The sequence below is a fragment of the Otolemur garnettii genome, unplaced genomic scaffold (assembly GCF_000181295.1).
Source record: "Otolemur garnettii isolate 467f Iridium unplaced genomic scaffold, OtoGar3 scaffold00090, whole genome shotgun sequence".
NCBI lineage: Eukaryota > Metazoa > Chordata > Mammalia > Primates > Galagidae > Otolemur > Otolemur garnettii.
In genome coordinates, this window is record NW_003852485.1 from 1,507,699 (window position 1) to 1,527,050 (window position 19,352).

General features: G+C 36.1%; 1 protein-coding gene across 1 annotated transcript in view; it reads right to left on the reverse strand.

Moving 5' to 3' along the window:
- The window catches only part of KCNH7 (potassium voltage-gated channel subfamily H member 7), a 470,910-nt gene that overhangs the window by 25,515 nt on the left and 426,043 nt on the right, over positions 1 to 19,352 (reverse strand). Inside the window, exons 10-11 of the mRNA XM_003795144.2 lie at positions 5,350 to 5,602; positions 1,209 to 1,414 (exon numbers count right to left, since the gene is read on the reverse strand). Coding sequence (XP_003795192.1) covers positions 1,209 to 1,414; positions 5,350 to 5,602 — 459 coding nt within the window. The remainder of the gene's footprint in view (positions 1 to 1,208; positions 1,415 to 5,349; positions 5,603 to 19,352) is intronic.

Here is a 19,352-nt window from a genome sequence, read left to right on the forward strand (position 1 = left end):
TTGGGTATGTACTAAACTTTTATGTAAGGAAATTACCTGTGGTAGATACCTGTTTTTTTAAAAGCAAAATCAGAATGAGATTGCTGACATAAAACTGGGATGGTGAGAAATTACTGAATTAAACCCATTATAAAAAAAAAAAGCATACTCTAAATAGTTGAACCTTTGAAACCCTCTAAATACTTTGTCACTTTCCCGTGTTTTGTAAAGAAACGCTTATCTGAGCTGGGGCATCAGGATATTAAACGGCACCCCAGTGATCTTAAAAATTTCCCTTTCTCTCACAGTGCCTGGGAATGACAACAACTCCAGGGAATATTAAACCTTTTGCCTACCTCTTGACTTGGGGTCTTTTTTCCAAAGAATATATTAGCATATAAATACACTGGCAAGTATCAAATACCTAATATTTGATTTATGATTAAAAATTATGAAGACTTGGAGTGGTATTTGTAGACTTTGGGGTTTGGGGGAGGAAATGGAGAAGGATTACCTTGGTAGTAAATTTTGGGCTAGAAACACAAATTCTCTATCCACACAGTAGTAGTGAGTCATAAAGACACATTTTCACAGTGGAAAAGAGTGAGAGGTACAGGGCCACACTCTCAAAATTCATTCTAAGTTAACATATATGTAGAATTATTTAAAATATTATTACTAATAGACCACATATTATTCATTCTACAGCATAAATGTTGAATCTGCTGTAAAACCTGATAATTTACAATTCTGTGATTTGGAAATCATATGTATTAAATAGGGGCCTCAACTTGAAGGGGGTTCATTTTTCATTATTGTTGATAAGACATTGATACCTAATGTGTATTATAAATAATAGCCTTGAGAGTATTTTCATCTTTGTATAAAGGAAATTCTTTTAAGGGATTTTAAATGGCATAAAATCACCCATTTCTGACAAATAATTGGCACAATATAAACCACAGTTATGTAAAATCAACTATGTCACGTAAGGGTCCTTAGAATCTGAAACGTAACTGATCTATTTAAAATTATTTAACATATTTGAAAGTAATTAAGCTGAATTTCTTTCCTATAATTTAAACATGTAAATATTTACCTGCCCTTTTCAAATATACAGAAATGGTAAAGGTTTGCTAAAGTATTTTTCTTGATTTTTTAGACGTATATGTGCAATATAAGAGTAAAATAAAATGTCAGAAATACAAAAATAAGCAAATAGCATATACCTTTGCACTTTCGTGCCTTAGGTTGAAAGTCAACTCTAGGTTTGTTAGAAAGTGATCAGAAAACTCAGGATACATATCCAAAACCTCTAGCAAGTCTTCCCTCTGAATCTTGTGCAAGTCACAGTATGTGAGAGCTCTGACATCTGCATTAGATTTTCCAGGTTTGGCATAAAGATGAACCATTTCTCCAAATATATCATTTTTTCCTAAAGAAGAGAAAAAAGTAAAGAAAAAAAAAAAAGAAAAGAAATGGGGGGGAGGAAACAGATTCGAAACTTAATGTTTTCCTTCTAAAAGTAGAAGGGGGCCACTCATTAGTTGACCAATCTTTGAACCAAAGACTTCAAATGAAACCAACACTTACTTGGGCAGAAAAGTTCTAGCAGGTAGGTTGACTGCCCCAGCCCGAACTTGTTGAATAGAACTTTGCTTCTAAAGGTACTGGTCCTGGTGTAATCTTTTTCATTTTTTTGTTTAGGTTATTTGCTAAGCATCAAGACTGGAGCAAACATATCTACAGTCTGGTGCGTCCCGCTGCGACAGGAAAGGGTCTTGCCATTGAGTATTTTAAAGGTACTTTCAGGTAGGTGTGCTCTGAGTTTGTCAGTCTAAGAATATGGGAAAGTGAATCAGATTCGTGATCTTTCTGTCTCAGGATATTCTCCGGAGGTGATGCCTGGCAATGGGTTATGGTAGAGCTTTTTTTAATATTGAGAGACTTGGTGGAGCAATTTGAACACATCTTGTGTCCTTTGATAACTACTTTTGAATTTGCCCTTAATGAATTTGTCCTATAGTTTAATTAATATATTTTCTCAACATAATGTAGTCATGTTTTTTGTTATATAGACGTTTGTCCATATAACAAATTTGTCATCCTTGTTTTCCTACAAAACAGGGAATTTGTTCAGTGTCTGCCTTCTGATGGGCCCTCCCCAAACCACTGCCCAGCCACACGCCATCTGCTTTTCAAGGTCTTGTTCAACGATCCGGATAAGAATGACAACAGCAACACAAATGTTCATTGAGGACTGAGCGGTGTCAGGCTCTATGTTTAACGCTTAGGTGCATCATTTTATCCCTAAAATAACTTCATGAAAGAATTGTCAATTATTATCCCAATTTTATGATTCAGAAAGAGGATTAAAGAGGGAACTGATTAGGCCAAGGTTACCTCCTTCACTGAGTAAAGTGGAAGTGGGGAGAGAATAGCCAGGCTTGAATCCTGTGCATGCTGACTCCAGAGTCAAAGCCCTCACACACCCTAGGCTGCATGTCTAATCTCCTCCCTGTATTTTCCCTGAAGGTCATGACCACTTAGATTTTTTTTTGTTTCTGATCATCAAAGCACTTACAGATTGTACCTGTGGTATATGTACTTAATAAATACAGATGAATTACCTGATGATACAACTTTTAATGATTGTCAAAGGCAGTATAAAATACTACTCTCACATCTATCCTGAAGGTTCTTTTCCAATTTAGAAAACACTTCCTGCATGTGTTATTTTAATTTTTGGCAGACAACTTAATGTATCTGAAACAATAAAACTTAAATTAATAAAATAAAGGCTGCATTGTTTCTGTTTTAAATAAGAATAAATGGAGAGATATAAAATACTATATTTTAGCTGTATAATAAAAATTGGAGAGGGTACATTAATTATATTTTAAATACATACTTACCAGTCTTTCGAAAATAGAACAAGTAATCATAATGTGTGAGGGATTTAGGGGGCTGACATGCACAGAAATAGAGAGAGAAAAAGAAGATCTCTTGAAATGCTTCATATTGAATTTTATACGGATAGAAGGTTCTATATTTATACACACACACACAGTAGAACCTCTGTGACCACCCAAGGGATTGTAATCAACCAGTGAACATATAGAGGCTGTTAACATAAGGAACTAGGCCTACAGTACTGATATGTGACACGGACATGTGGTTCATATCCAGTCTATGAAAATTAGGTCAGTGTAGGGAAGTGGTCAATTATGAAGGTTCTACTGTATTTAAAAGAAAAAGCTCTGGATTAAATTAAGCATGGGCTTTGTATTTTAATTAGTTTACGTGACTATAAGTGAGCAAGGAGTATGCTAGTCCGTGTGTAGAGCAAATGCTCTAAAATGATTTTTTTAGAAGCCACGAAGGCTCATTGCCTTCCTTCTAGAAGCTAGGACTACCCGCCTTGAAGATCAGGAAGGCCACGAAGCATGTCCCTTTTTTGGCAATGTATCAGGGCAAACTGTCAAGCACAAATCTACAACCTAACTGGATTGTGTGGTCTTCACACACTTGATCTTAGCCAAGAGGCCAAGAAGTAATGGGTTGTGTGGGCTTCAAGTAATTTAGAATATGTGTTTATTCTTCACTTATTGAATTGAAAACTAAAATATACACCTTGATCAATTTGGGGGGATTTTAAAAGAAAATATAATCATAATAAACTTTCAAAATTTATAGGAAATAATTCAAAACCTTCCATTCACATGTTTGGGTTCTGTGCTATGCCATACACTGGTTTGACATACAGCTAGAAAAACAGACACCAACCCTGTCCTTTTGGAGATAACAGTCGTATGTATGAACCTCAAAAGTCGACAGGCTTGGCGCCTGTGGCTCAAGTGACTAAGGCACCACCCACATACACCTAAGGTGGTGGGTTCGAATCCAGCCTGGGCCTGCCAAACAACAATGATGGCTGCAACCAAAAAAAAAAAAAAAAAAAAATGGCCGGGCATTGTGGCGGGTGCCTGTGGTCCCAGCTACTGGAGATGCGGAGGCAGGAGACTCGCCTGAGCCCAGGAGTTGGAGGTTGCTGTGAGTTGTGATGCCACGGCACTCTACCCAGGGGGATAGCTTGAGGCTCTGTCTCAAAAAAAAAAAGTTGACACACAGAAAATGATTTAATTACATACTCATTATTTTAGTGGAGCTGGAGTTGACCCACAGAGAAAAAAGCAAAAGTTTCATAGATTCAGGGAGTAGCTGTTACTGTGGGGAGAGTGAAGCTTAAACCTCTCAGCTAGGTGGAAGGAGAGGAGAACTGACTGTTCCCTTGTTCTGTTCTGCTGTGCTACCATCCCAAAGAAATCCTACAACTTCACTTGGCCTACATTTATTTTGAAGGGACAGATTAAACATAGGCTTTCTTTTGCACCCAAACCCAATGAATTTATTGCTAATTTACCTCTATTCCTGTTTGTTACATTCATAGGTCTATACTGCCTGGGCAAGGAATCATATAATTCCATTTAATGGGATATAGCAGGTAAAAGTGTGCGTGAATAAATAAAATTCATCTAAACAGAAACCCAGCTCTTGACAGAGAATTGGTACACACTAGCAAGTATGTCCATCGCATATATATTTTATTTTAAGGTGTTAAGGGGTCAAACATGAAGCTAAGAGCTTCTTTTTTCCTTCCTTCCTTCCCTCCCTCCTTCTCTCCCTCCCCCTTCCCTCCATTTCTTCCTTTCTTCCCTTCTCCCCTCCTCCCTTTCTCCCTTTCTCTCTTTCTTTCTTTCTGACAAAATTTCACTCTATTGCCCTGAGTAGAGTGTTGTAGCATCATTGTAGCTCACAGCAACCTCAAACTCTTGGGCTCAAGCAATTCTCTTGCTTCAGTCTCTCTTAGTAGCTGGAGAGAGAATGCCATGCCATGTCATGGTACCTGCCATGACATCTGGCTAATTTTTCTATTTTCAGTAGAGACCGGGTCTCCCTCTTGCTTAGGCTAGTCTCAAACTCTTGAGCATAAGCAATCCTCCCACCTTGGCCTCCCAGAGTGCTAGGATTACAGGTGTGAGCCACTGTGCCTGGCGAAGCTAAGAGCTTCTAGCATAAAAAAAGAGAATACTGACTATTTCCATATATTCGGCCTCCAATGTCTAAGTGGCTAAGAATTGAGGAGAATAATGGAAACATTTACACATCAGAGAAAAAGTTGGACAGTCAAGAAAACATATTTTTGCAAGGTGAATTCGATTTGAATTGATTTTTAAGTAAAGCTTTCAAATTACCCACCAGTCTTAAATAGTCATCGTAAATAAACAGATCTTTTCCACTATCATTTTAAACTATGTACTGCAAGAGGTCATAACTGAATCTATCATAATTCAGTTATAAAATACTCACCCAGAATAGCCACCACAATGTCATCTTTCAGAATTTCGATGGAGCCTCTGGATAAGAAATAAAGAGCAGTGAGGACATCCCCACAGTGAACCAGGGTGTCTCCTGGAGGTGCATGGGTGGTCTTGAACTTCATTGCCAAAGCTCTAAGGCAACCTTTACTTGCCCCCCGAAAGGCTTTGCAATTTTGCAGCAAAGTCTGGTTGAGATGTAGACAAATGTCAGCTTGTAAGCATTCTGGGAAACCCTTTAGGACCTGAAGGAAAAAAATAAAGAGTTTCATACTACCAGAGCACTGGGTACCTTAACCTGAAATACAGTCTATTTCTTGCTCACAGCACTGCAAGTGTAGTTATTGTCATACAGGAGTTCCTCCAGTGCTCTACCTCGCCTACTTTAATGAATACTTGGTTTGCTAAACATGTCAGAATTTTCAACTCAAATACTTGTTCTCTGAATTAACTGCAGGCATTCAGACTCCACACAATCTGCCTCATTAAAATGTAATGCCTACTTTTCACACTGCTTCTCTTTCCCTGCATTATGTTATGTGGTATCATACTGGGCACAGATATAATGCAATGTGACAATTAATAAGACATAACTAATGAGAGGCGGTACAACTAGAAAGACAATCAACCTTTTGAAGGAATCTCCAGTCAATTTAGATTGCCATCTCTGGTAGACATCTTAGTTATAATTAGTAGAAATGTTGATCCTGAAATAGCCATGGTATTTGTAAATGTCATAGCAGAGAGTGCTCTTAGTTAGCAGTATTTGGAATACGTATATTTCATATGCACATTATTAATACTAAATATTTTGATAAGTACTGAAAATAGGGAGAGGAAAGGAGAAGAGCAAACATAGTTTAAAAGTGTAGTTCAATATTCAGAAATGGAAATTGCACCAGAGTTTACAGTGCATGCATAAGTTTCTAAGGAGCTTCTGTTTTGACAATCTAGTCAGGGGCTAATTTAAAACCTGGCAAATAGATTAAACAATAGCTTGTGACAACTGCAACTCAATTTGAATTGAATGACATTTTATGTTATTTTTATAAAATTTTCAGTGTACAATGGATCAAAGGCACTCAGCTCTTGCTTCTCCGTGTCTTGCTATTTTGGGTGTTTTATGTAGATTTTAATTTTTATGTTGACTTTGCCATGCCAGTACCAGTAGACCCATTTAAATTTGCTTTGGGATGGAGAGAAGGAACATTAGATAGTGCAATTTATAGGGCAATAATGCAATTTGGGGATTTTTTTATATTCTTTGGATCAACCTTGGTATGCTGTCCAGTATAACTAAGAGTAATCACGGATTGTTTGTAAAGCAATTCAAATGTATTTGGCCATAGAGAAACTTCAAATTAAATCGTGTTTGCGTGAACTTACAATTATCACTATTTTAAATATTTGGGAAGCTACAAGGATCCTGCTTCTGTAGGACAACTGTGTGGTGAAATTGGTCAGGCTGACTGTGATATAATATGAAAGGATCAGTAAGAGACCTGTGGCACAGCAGGCAAAACTTTTGCCCTTGTATATAATCATCTGCAAAAATGGGTAGAGAGTGCTTTAGAAGAAAGTCAATAAAATTGAATTCTGGTTTTGAATTTGCCACAGGTTGACTCTTGTGCAAGTCACTTCACCCATCTGTATTTCTTTACCATAGAATGAGAACCTTCACAATATTGAAAATAGCCATAATTTCAATAAGTTATCAGTAAATAATGTGCCAATTGTCAGAAACTACTCATGCAGCTCCCTGATATTGTACGGACTCAGACTTTCATCTTAAAGCGTCTATACTACCTGGCTCATGTCTGAAAGAAATGAACCTCCCTCTGTTATGAGTTCCTGGGCCCAACTCATCGCAGTCTCTCCTGTCAACTGTAATTTTTAAGGTTGGCCTACATGACTGGACTCCTGGCAGATTCTCTGCTTGGACTGAGGACCTCTCCAATATGGTAACTTACAGCATTTGCATATTTCTGTCTCTGGGAGTTGAAGGTTTTTTCCCCTACTCTTTGTTAGGACCCTCTATCAACTCATCTTCTTCCATGAAACCAACTCTTTGGGTCACTGGTCTTTTCTACTGTTTAACCCATTGCATTGAATTTTTTGGCAAGTAATGTCAAATGGAACTGAGCTAAGTTTGGATACTATTTTCCTAAATGAGGGATACATAAGAGAAAATACCCCCGTTTACTGGTCTCTACTTACAACTTACTTCACTGTGAAGTCCATTGTTGTGGTCTTTGAATAACTAACAAGTTACCCCATACACACAGAGATGTGTAGAGCTTTACACCAAGTCACAAATTAGATATGCTCATCTTTCTCTTAAGACATAAATATAACAAGTACAAGAAGACATTTTATATATACATGAATAAGGGAGATACTGCTACCATTGCAGTAGTTGGAATGAGAGTAGTGAGCTTGGAGCTATTATTTCTGGCATCATCCCTGAAGCATCTCTGAGTAAAGCCTGGTTATAGAAGAGAAAATTGCATATGTGTGTGTGTGTGCATGTTGTGAGTTGTAAGACTGAGATGAAATAGAGATGGGCTTTTCCACTTCTTTGAGTGTGTTCTATGAGCTATGGAATCAGACAGGCGTGAACCGAAGTACTAGCTCCATCATTCGCTTATTGTGACTTTGGTCAAGTTACTTAACTTTTCTGAGATTTGTTTTCTTCTTCTGTATAATCAAATTAATAACATCTAGTTTGTAGAGTTGAGGTCACAATTAAATAGGATAATGTAAGCCATTTCACGCACAAAAGATTTTTAATATGCAATTGACTTCTGACTTCCTTTGTTTTTTGGTCAGGCCTGTTTATTGTTTCTGAAGAATTGGTATGTTCTCTTCAGTTAGAGACAAAAAACACTATTGCATTTTCCCTTTGGTCTGCCTTGTGGACCAAGTTTTGTGTTCTATTGCCTCTGCAGAGTTTAAATATTGTGTGTCTCTCTGTGTATGTGTGTGTGATTTTATCATCAGTTTAAGAATTCTTTTTTCTTGCATCTGTCTTTAACTTGTTTTTTGTGTCTGTCTGGTTAAATGTTCAGGCTTACTAAATGTACTGAAGTTTTTACTGTGAGTTGCCTTAAATCCTTTTTGAAAGTATGCAGTTACTGGGCGGCACCTGTGGCTCAAAGAAGTAGGGCGCTGGCCCCATATACCCGAGGTGGTGGGTTCAAACCCAGCCCCGGCCAAAAACTGCAAAAAAAAAAAAAAAAAAAGTATGCAGTTACTAAAATCAGTTTATAATGTGTTCTCAGAAATTCAATAGTTTTGGAATCACCCACAAAGTTTTAATGGCACTTAAGAAAATTTTACCTTTTCAATGTCCTCAGTCCCCAGTGTTCATCCCACTAGATGGGACACACATTGCAAAGATTAACAAGTTGGAGGTGCCATAGAGAGGATAGCTGGATGTTGGCATGAACTGGTCTAGATTAAAGAATTCTCATGTGGCATTAGTGCTTCCTTAACATTCTGGTCAGCCACATAGATTATGCAAGTAAAACTCAAGAAAAGTTAAGACTCAGTTATTGAATCTCTTAATTTGTATGTCCCAAATAGGGTAGTAATTTATGGTTACACCTAAGGAAAGGAACTTTAAATGGGAGAGTTAAAAGAGAGGTAAGTGTAATGGAATACAGGTAGAGGTACATTGAAAAATGGGAAATAAGAGCTGAGTTTAAGTAGATATTTATCCATCCTCTTCATTGGTTCCAGCTAAGTTGCTCTCTCTGCTTCCTACTCATTGTACTATGTACTTCCCCCCGCCCCAGCTCTGGTTCACCTGCTAAACTCCCTGAAATAGAACCCTCTCATTTTCCACTCAGATATTGGCATTTTATCAGGCCTAGCAGATCTGGCTGTGCCAAATGCACAAGTAGAAACCAAGACACAAGCTGGTTTGGCGATTGTTACATTCATTTCCACTACACTAGACACAACCTTCTTTTCTGTCAAGTCCTGAAACTGTAAAGGTGTATATCACCTTGCATTGTGCATCTAGAGCCATTGCTTTATTGATTCAGTCTAATTTTAAACACCAAGAAGCATCACTCAGAATCAGTTTTATGGTTTGCCGCTTGGAACGGCAGTTTGCATTCTTTTAGCAAATATTAATTAGGTATCTGTTATATGCCAAGCACTATGTGAAACATGGGGGCATAATGATGAATAAAAGATGCTCTGAAAGATGCACCTTGCCTCTGAGCATTCCAAACACCCAACTTAAACAAAAATTATAGGAATAGTCAGAATTCTCTACACTCTACTTTTCATGCCTTATTTGGACATTTATAATGTACATTTATAATACTAATACTTGTTTAAATGAACGCTAAGGTACCAATTAATTTGAAGCAAGTAAAAAGCTTTTATTTCATTTTTCTTATACTGGTTGGTAGGGGGCTAGATTTTTAAGAGTTCTTAAAGTTCCAGAAATGTTTTGTTCAAGGCTGGTAACAATCCCTATGTTTATTAGGATCTAAGGTCACTTAACCATCTTATAATTACAAGATTAATTCCCCTTTACTTGAATTCATGTGAATAAGATTTTTGGGAACTTTAAAAGTCAAATTATAAGTGACAAATGAGAATTTAAAAAGTGAGTATGAAATGATTTCTAGGATTGTTAAAAGAAATCTACCCTATACTTTAGTTCTAGAGGACCCATAATTTAAAGACTACCGTAAGGACATCTGCACTGGAATGTTTATAACAGACCACTTCAGACTCACAAAGATTGGGAAACAACCCAGGTGACCTTCGACACATGAATGGATAAATAAATTGTGGTCTATATACACCATGGAATACTAGACAGGCATACAACAGGTGGAGAATTTTCATTTTTTGTGACAACCTGAATGAATTTGAAGAATGGGAAAACAAGTATCACATGTACTCAATTCTAAATTGAAACTAGGAGATTAACAACTACCTGCCCACATGAGAGGATACTGAAGTAAATTCAATAAAGGGGGATGGGCAGAGGGGGGTTCAGCAGGTTCTCACCAAATGGGAACAATGCATGGGTCTACAGTGCACTTCTGGGTGAAGGACACAACTGTAATTAGACTTTACCTTACCAATAGTAAGACCTTACCTTACCACTGCAAACAATGTAAGCTAATGGCATGTACCCTCATATTAATCTCAAATTAAAACAAAATAAAATAAAGTTACAAAAATAAAGACATTCAAGCACAAACGACCCAACAACAAGGCATCATTAAATCAAAGTTAATCTTACTAAATAAATCACCCAAAACAGAAAAAAAAAATAAAAACAATTATTGCACAACAGCAATCTGTCAAATCTGATAAGACATTAACTCAGAAGTATTCAGATCTATGTTAAACTTCCCTAAAATGTATTATGCTGGCCCACACTTATGATATAAAATCATGACGTTGTTAATAATTGTAATTACATAGTGTGTAAATTCAAATTTCTTCTCTTCTGATAGAGGAATGAATGCAAAATTTAGAAATGAATGGATGCTGAAGTTCATACAAACCTGAAACTTGATATAAGTTTTTATCAAAATAACATTAGTCTTGTTCACTTTTTTTTTTTGAGACGGAGTCTCAAGCTGTCCCCCTGGGTAGAGTGCCATGGCATCACGCTCACAGCAACCTCCAACTCCTGGGCTCAAGCGAGTCTCCTGCCTCAGCCTCCCAAGTAGCTGGGACCACAGGCGCCCGCCACAACGCCTGGCCATTTTTTGGTTGCAGCCCTCATTGTTGTTTGGCGGGTCCGGGCTGGGGATTCGAACCCGCCACCTTAGGTGTACGTGGCTGGCGCCTTAGCCGCTTGAGCCACAGGCGCCGAGCCGTCTTGTTCACTTTTTAAAGTAAATTCCTCAGTTTAAACTTCTAGATTTATACTAGCAAAACAACTATAGTATCTAGTTTATGAAGTGTGGCACAAGTGAAAAAGAAGTTGGCCCAGGCCTGTGACAGATTATAATTAAAGAAATATGTCCTGGGCTTTGGTCAGTGGAGTGTGAGTAAAGAAATACTTAGTATCCTAATTAATGAAGTTTCTTTTTCCTTTTTCTGATATGTCACTATTCTATCACCTTTTAAGGAGAAAGGAGAGGTACTTATTCCCTCAATAAAATTTTACCTGGCTGCTGATAAATATTTCCAAATTAAGTTAAATATTTACAATATGATGGACAATAAATGATTACTCTTTCCTCAGAATTAAAGCACAAAATTGCATGTTTGATACTTCAAAACCTGAATTGTACAACACTTTCTCATCGTGAGTACACTTCCCAAATTCTATTGAAAAAGTGTCAATACTTCAGTTTTTTTAAAATCAAAATTCTCTCCAGACTCTTTAAATAGGGCTTTAAACCCCTGTATTTACTTTCTGAAAAAAATAAAACTGTTTTCTCCAATATTAATAGGTACCTCATATCATATCCAGAGAGTACTAGAAGGTTGATCTATCTTGTAATGAATGGTTTTTGATTTATTTCACAGGGGAACATTCCCAAAGTCAGGCTGAATAAGGAACGTTTAGAAAGACAGTCTGAGGGTGGCAAATGGCTCCTCTAAGTAGCAGATTAATCATATGGACAACTGTGGTAGCTGTGATAAGTGACATTAGGAAATTTTCTAGGGAAATTCTCTAAGTCCTTAAATATACTTAAATCTTGACAAATTAGGATTAATTAAAATGCAAATTAACACTCCCCATGAAACACTAAACCTCAAGCTTGATTAGTAAATAGGTAAGTAATATATTACATCTTAAGTCTCCACCCTACAGTATAGCTTTAACATTTTATAGCATTTCCTGATTATGGTAGAATTATTGTTTTCAACGTTGTCATTCAGTTTTTGACAAATCTTTAGCACATGTAAAATAGTAAATATTACTTTTAGTTGTTTCTAGAAGCTAATGTCTTAATGGGTTCTGTATTTTCTAGGTAATTTCAGATCATATTATTTCTATCATTTAGTCATCAAGAAATAGGAAGCACATACTTTTCTTGTTTCTTTGGTGATTACATAATACTGCATTCTTACCCCTGATCCTAAGAGGACTCTTTTAGTTGTTTTAACCATTGCCCTTGTCTGATGACCATATTGGTTTGTCATTTTCTTTCTTATTTTACCATCACGTGGCTGATAAGAAGCGATTTTATTGTATAAGACCACCAAATCTGGCCAGATTGCTGACAAAGCAGACCATTATGGAATTAATGACTGTGGGAATATTTGTAAGCACTGGGAGAACAATTTTCTGCATGTAACTTTCCAATATTCAGCATGTGATTCTTATCACCTTGGAAAAAAATATGGGCAGAATGAAAGCTTTTCACATATAGACAATGTTGCAAATTCTGAACCGGTTTTGGTACCAGTAATTTTTCTTGAAAAATGAAACAGAAACTTCCCTACATTTTCCCCTTTCCACTCCGACAACTCTAGTTAACAGCATAACTATAAGATGCTTCTATGATTTCAGAAGGAAACTTAAACTTTATGCTGATCCAAATTGTGTTAGGGCTAGAATGGGCCAGGGTGTGGATGTGCAGGGAGAGGGAGTTTATTGCTTTTACACACATGCCCTTGCTACCCTGGCTCTGGAGTCCTTCTGCTAATTCAGCAAGAGCCTGATTTAAAAGGGTGCCTCAGGATTTCAGAAATGAGATCTCAGGGGAAACCATGGAACCCATTAGGGTTTCTAAGGGCAGCAGGAAGGATCTTCATCCATTTTCAGGACTTCCCCGCCTTCTCCCTGCTCAATTATTTGATAGAGGCACGGGGGGAAGGGGTGAACAGAATCTAACTATAGCGAATTCTGTAGGACGCTCTAAAGTAGTTCTTCCCAGAAGGATTGATTGTGAATGACCCAAGCTTTCCTTAGGATGACCCGAGCTTTCCTTACAAAGTAAGGAAAAGGGAGATATAGCCTGCCAGGTAATGAAAAGAGTGATATAAAATACCACTTTGTACTTACAGCATTACCTTGAACTTGAATCAAGTTTTATGGTTTTAAAAACATTTATCATGTCTCATATTTTAGAATCAAAATTTTTAATTGAATTGTCAACAGTATGTGAGGAATAAAGAGGAATATAGAGTGGTGATCATTTTTCAAATGTGAAAGCTGAGACAGTGCATTAAGACTCTTACTTGGGGAAGAACTTAGACTCTAAACTTAGTCCAGTTTTCCTTCAACTATTTTTACTTGCCATACCTGTTTATTGAATTGGATTTCTAAAGTTACTAACAGTATAGTTATGGTGAGTTATAAAATATTTCTCATTCCTTTCATTTCTGATAAAGAACAGAAATTTAGCATAGATGGCCTTTTTATTCTTTCCCAATGAGTATTTATTCCTTAGAAATTTTAAAGCTGACAATAAAGCAATTGTTGATGGCTGCATTTTTATTTTTTTAAGAAATGAGGGCAAGTGTAATGCCTATATTTGTGGCAGACTTTCTTGTTGTATGTGTGATATTCCACATTGCCAGTGCACAGGAATTGATCATTATCCAAAGAAATAACAAATCATATGGGTCTTTGATTACAAAATGCTGCCAGGTGTCAAAGCGATTAGTTCAGTAAAATGAAGGTTATACTAAATGTCTTCTGAGGTCAGTTCTAACTGTCTTCTAAAATCTTTCAGAGGAATGTGTTTCTCTGTTACTATTTTTTTAAAATTTCAAATTAATTGGAGTGCATAGAGTTTTATACTACATTGTTTTTTATTCCAAGGTAAAGTTGAAGTTGTAGTTGAGCCCTTCACCCAGGGGGCAATGCTGAATACCTTCATATTGTGTGCATTAGGTGAGGTCCTACCAATTGCCTCTCCTTCTCCAAATAATCATGCCAATTTTGCAAAACAATAGATGTTTGTAAAAGAGTAAATATTTTATTCCTCCATCTAACAAATTCCTCTTCTGTAAAATGTGTTAACTGTTACCTGGCATTCTGAATGTTCCATGTACTATTGTAACTGCCCATTTCTCCTTCTGCCTCTTGCATCATAAGCCAGCTGTTTATGTTCTAAAACCTATTCATTCCAGCTATAATTATTAGTGGAATTAGGTAATTCAATCATATATAAGACATAAAAGAAATAAATTTTGTGTAAAGGAGAATAGTACTCTTTCCATTCATATTAAAAGAATAAAGCTGGGCTCGGTGCCTGTGGCTCAGGTGGCTAGGGCGCCAGCCATATACACCTAAGGTGGCGGGTTCGAATCCAGCCTGGGCCGGCCAAAACAACAATGACAGCTGCAACCAAAAAATAGCTGGGCGTTGTGGCGGGCACCTGTGGTCCCAGCTACTTGGGAGGCTCAGGCAATAGACTTGCTTGAGCCCAGGAGTTGGAGGTTGCTGTGAGCTGTGATGCCATAGCACTTTATCCAGGGGGAAAGCTTGAGGCTCTGTCTCAAAAAAAAAAAAAAAATTAAGAATAAAGCTGAATGCTTTGGAAAACATTTACAAAGGTAAACCATTAAAATTAAATTCAATACAATTGAATTAGGTGTGAGGTCTTGTATGTCTGAAAATTAGATTTTCTTTTGAAAAACAGATTTTCTCTCTGTCACCCAGGCTAGAGTGCAATGATGTCATCATAGCTCACTGCACCCTCAAGATCTTGGGTTTGAACAATCCTCTTGCCTCAGCCTCCCTGAAGTTGAAAATTTTAGAGTTCATGAACTTTGATTATAACCTAAAAATATAAGACAAAATAATTTTAAAATGACCATAGAATCAGAAGTACTTGGAAGTTAAGAACCATATTCTATGATAAAAGACTTTTGGATAAAAGAAGAAATAATTTAGAATGTGACAAAATGAGAATATTTCATATCAAAACCCATAGAGGTACAGAAAACATGCCTTCAGAAACCATATATTGTTAATGCCTTCATTTTTAAAAAGAAAGACTCAAACAACAAAAGACCTTAATAAAAATGTTAAGAATTGAAGAACTATCAAAAAAGTAAGAAATGGAATCAATGAAGACACAAATTTCCAAAACCTGGGGGACACTGCAAAAGCAGTTGTATGAGGGAAATTTATCGCATTAGATTCCTACATCCTAGAAACAGAAAAAGAGCACTTGGACAACCCAATGAATTATCTTAAAGAAATGTAAAAGGAAGAGCAATCCAATCCCAAAGTTAGCAGAGGAAAAAAATAAACAAAATTAAATCAGAAATAAATGAAATTGAAAATAAAAGAATCATTCAGAAAATGAATGAAACGAAGAGTTGGTTCTTTGAGAAGATAAATAAAATCAATAAACCATTAGCCAGATTATCCAGAGATAGAAAAGTAAAATCTTTAATAACTTCAATCAGGAACAAAAGGGGGAAATAATAACTGATACCACAGAGATTCAAAAGATTATTTCTGACTAGTACCAAAACCTTTATGCCTAGAAATTTGACAATGTGAATGAAATCGACCTATACCTGGAATCTCACCATTTTCCTACACTTAGGAAGAAATAGATCTCTTGAAAAGACCAACTTCCAAGAAAAAAAGCCCAGGACCAGATGGATTCACATCAGAATTCTATCAAACCTTCAAAGATGAGCTTGCACCTATATTGCAGAACCTATTCCAAAACATTGAGAAGGAAGGACTCTTTCCCAACACATTCTCTGAAGCAAACATCACCTTGATTCCAAAACCAGGAAAGGACCCAACTGAAAAAGAGAACTATAGAGCAATTTCACTAATCAATAGTGATGCAAAAATACTCAACAAAATCTTAGCTAATAGATTGAAGCTACACATTAAAAAAATTAAACATCATGATCAAGTAGCCTTTTCTAAGGGATGCAAGACTGGTTTAATATATGAAAATCTATAAATGTGATACATCATATCAATAGAAGCAAAAAAAAAAAAAAGACCGTATGATCCTCTAAATAGATGCAGAAAAAGCATTTGATAAAATTAAGCTCCCTTTTCTAATTACAACACTTAAGAATATAGGCATAGGTGGCACATTTCTTAAACTGATCAAAGCCATCTATGACAAACCCATAGCTAATAATATACTGAGACTGAAAGCTTTTCTACTTAGAACTGGAACTAGACAAGGTTGTCCTCTATTGCCACAATTATTCAACATAGTGCTGGAAATTCTAGTCAATACAATCAGGAAAGAGAAGGAAATAAAGGGCATCCAAATGGGGGCAGAGGAGGTCAAACTTTCACTTTTTGCCAATGATATGATCCTATACTTAGAGAACCCTAAAGACACAACCACAAGACTCCCAGAAGTAATAAAAAAAATACAGTAATATCTCAGGATACAAAATAGATTTCCACAAATCAGTAGCCATTGTATATGCCAATAACAGCCAAGTTGAGAAGCAAATCAAGGACACAATTCTCTTCACAGCAGCTTCAAAGAAAATGAAAAAGGAATAAACCTAACAAAAGAGGTGAAAAAGTTTTTTCAAAGAGAATTATGAAACCCTAAGAAAAGAAATTGCAGAAGACACTAACAAATGGAAGAACATACCATACTCTTGGCTGGGAAAAATCAATATTGTCAAAATGTCTATTCCACCCAAAGCAATCTACAAATTCATGTAACCCCTATTGAAGTATCAACATCATATTTTGAAGAACTGTAAAAAATAGTACTTTGTTTTGTATAGAACCAGAAAAAAACCTGTATAGCCAAGGCTATTCTTAGTAATAAAAACAAAGCTAGAGACATCAGCCTACCAGACTTCAGCCTATATTACAAATCCACAGTAATCCAATCAGCATGGTATTGGCACAAAAATAGAGACATATACATATGGAACAGAGTAGAAAACTAAGAGTTGAAACCAGTCTCTACTTGTCACCTAACCTTTGATAAACCTAAGAATAGCATACAATGGAGAAAAGAATCCTTATTCAACAAATGGTGCTGGGAAAACTGGATGACCACATGAAAAAGGCTAACTCGATCCACACCTTTCACCACTGACAAAAGTTGACTTAAGATGGATAAAAGACTTAAATCTAAGAAAACAAAACAATAAAAATCTTGGAAGAAAGTGTGGGGTAAACTCTTGATGATGTTGGACTGGGGAAAGATTTTATGACAAAGATTTCAGTGGCCATCGCAACAACAAAAGTTAACAAATGGGACTTAATTAAGCCTAAAAGCTTCTGCACAACTAAGAACACATAAGTAAAGCAAAAAGACAACCTTTGGAATGGGAAAATATTTGCAGGGTATGAATCTGACGAAGGGTTGATAACTAGAATCTATAGACAACTCAAATTAAGCAACAAAAAAGAGTAAACAATCCCATCTACGAGATGAGCAAGAGATAGGAACAGGTCCTACTCTGAAAAAGACAAAAAAAAAAAAAAAGGCTAACAGACATTTGGAAAAATGCTCATCTTCCTTGTTCGTCAGAGAAATGAAAATTAAAACCACTTTGAGATATCACCTATACCCAGTGAGAATAGCTCATATCAAAGAGTCTCAGAGCTGCAGATGTTGGTGTGGATATGGAAAGAAGGGAACACTTTTACACCACTGATGGGATTGCAAACTAATGTAGCCTTTTTGGAAGAAAGTATGGAGAATTCACAAAGAACTCAAATTAGACTTCTCATTTTATCCTCCAATCCCATTACAATGCATCTACCCTGAAGAAAAAAAAATCATTTTATCCTAAGAACATTTGCACTAGACTGTTTATTGCACCTCAATTTACAATCACCAAAATGTGGAAACAACCTAAATCCCAACCAAGCCAGGAATGGATTAACAAGTTGTGGTAATATGTATACCATGGAAAACTATGCAGTTATTAAAAAAGATGGAGACTTTACATTTTTTGTATTAACCTAGATGGAGGTAGAACACATCCTTCTTAGTAAAGCATCACAAGAATGGAGAAGCAAGAATCCAATGTACTCAATTCTAATATGAAGGCAGTAGATGCTCTAATACAAGGTGGGGGGAGGCAAAGGAAGGGCGGAAGGGTCAAGAGGAGGTGGGAGGAGAATGGGGGGTCATGGTGTATGGCACACTCCTTGGCGACAAAATACAATTATAAGAGGGACTTTACCTAACAAATGTAAAATCAGTATAACCTATACCTTCAATGAACCCCAAATAATAAAAATAATCTGAATATAAGCTGCCAAATTAAAAAAAATGGAATCAATGAAGGCACTTGCTGAAAATGAATAGTAGGAAGCATAAATAAATCTAAGAGATAATTCCTTGAAAAAATGGATAAAGTATATAAATCTTTCGAAGTTCTGCTGAAGGAAAGAAGATAAGGAGAGAAAAAAATATACAAATTTAGGAATGAGAAAGGAGGTATACAAAATGATACAGAAAAATACAAAATGTCTTGTAGGAGAAACCTACATGTAATTACATAAAAATTTGGAGAGCCTAGGTTAAATAAATGAATGCTTGAGAAAATGGAAATTACTAATAGTGACCAAGGAAGAAATAAAATTAAAAATTACCATAGTAGAGTAGAAAGGTATTTCAAAGCCTAATATTAAAACTACCAGGATCAAATGGCTTTACAACTGATTACTTTCAAACATTTAAAGAGCATGTAACTACAGACCAACACTAATATAAAATAGAAGTGAAATTTTAAACAATTGACTAACCAATAAAATTGACAACCTATCAAAAATAATGTATCACCAAGTAGAATTTATTTTAGGCATGCAAGGATATTTTAGAAGTCTTAATCTTAATGGTGGAGACATTTTCATTAAAATAAGCTATTATTGTTCAGAACTGTTTTGGGGATTTTTTTGAAATAAAAAAAATAGTTGTTATTACAAAAAGGAAATGACTTTTTCTCTTTTTGCTGATATGATTATATACTGAGAACACCCAAGAGTGAATCCTCAAGAGAATCCTCCCCCACACCAAACAAACTGAATTAAACCAAATCAAAGATAAAGGTTTATCAGAGTTTGTTCAAGTAGTAGAT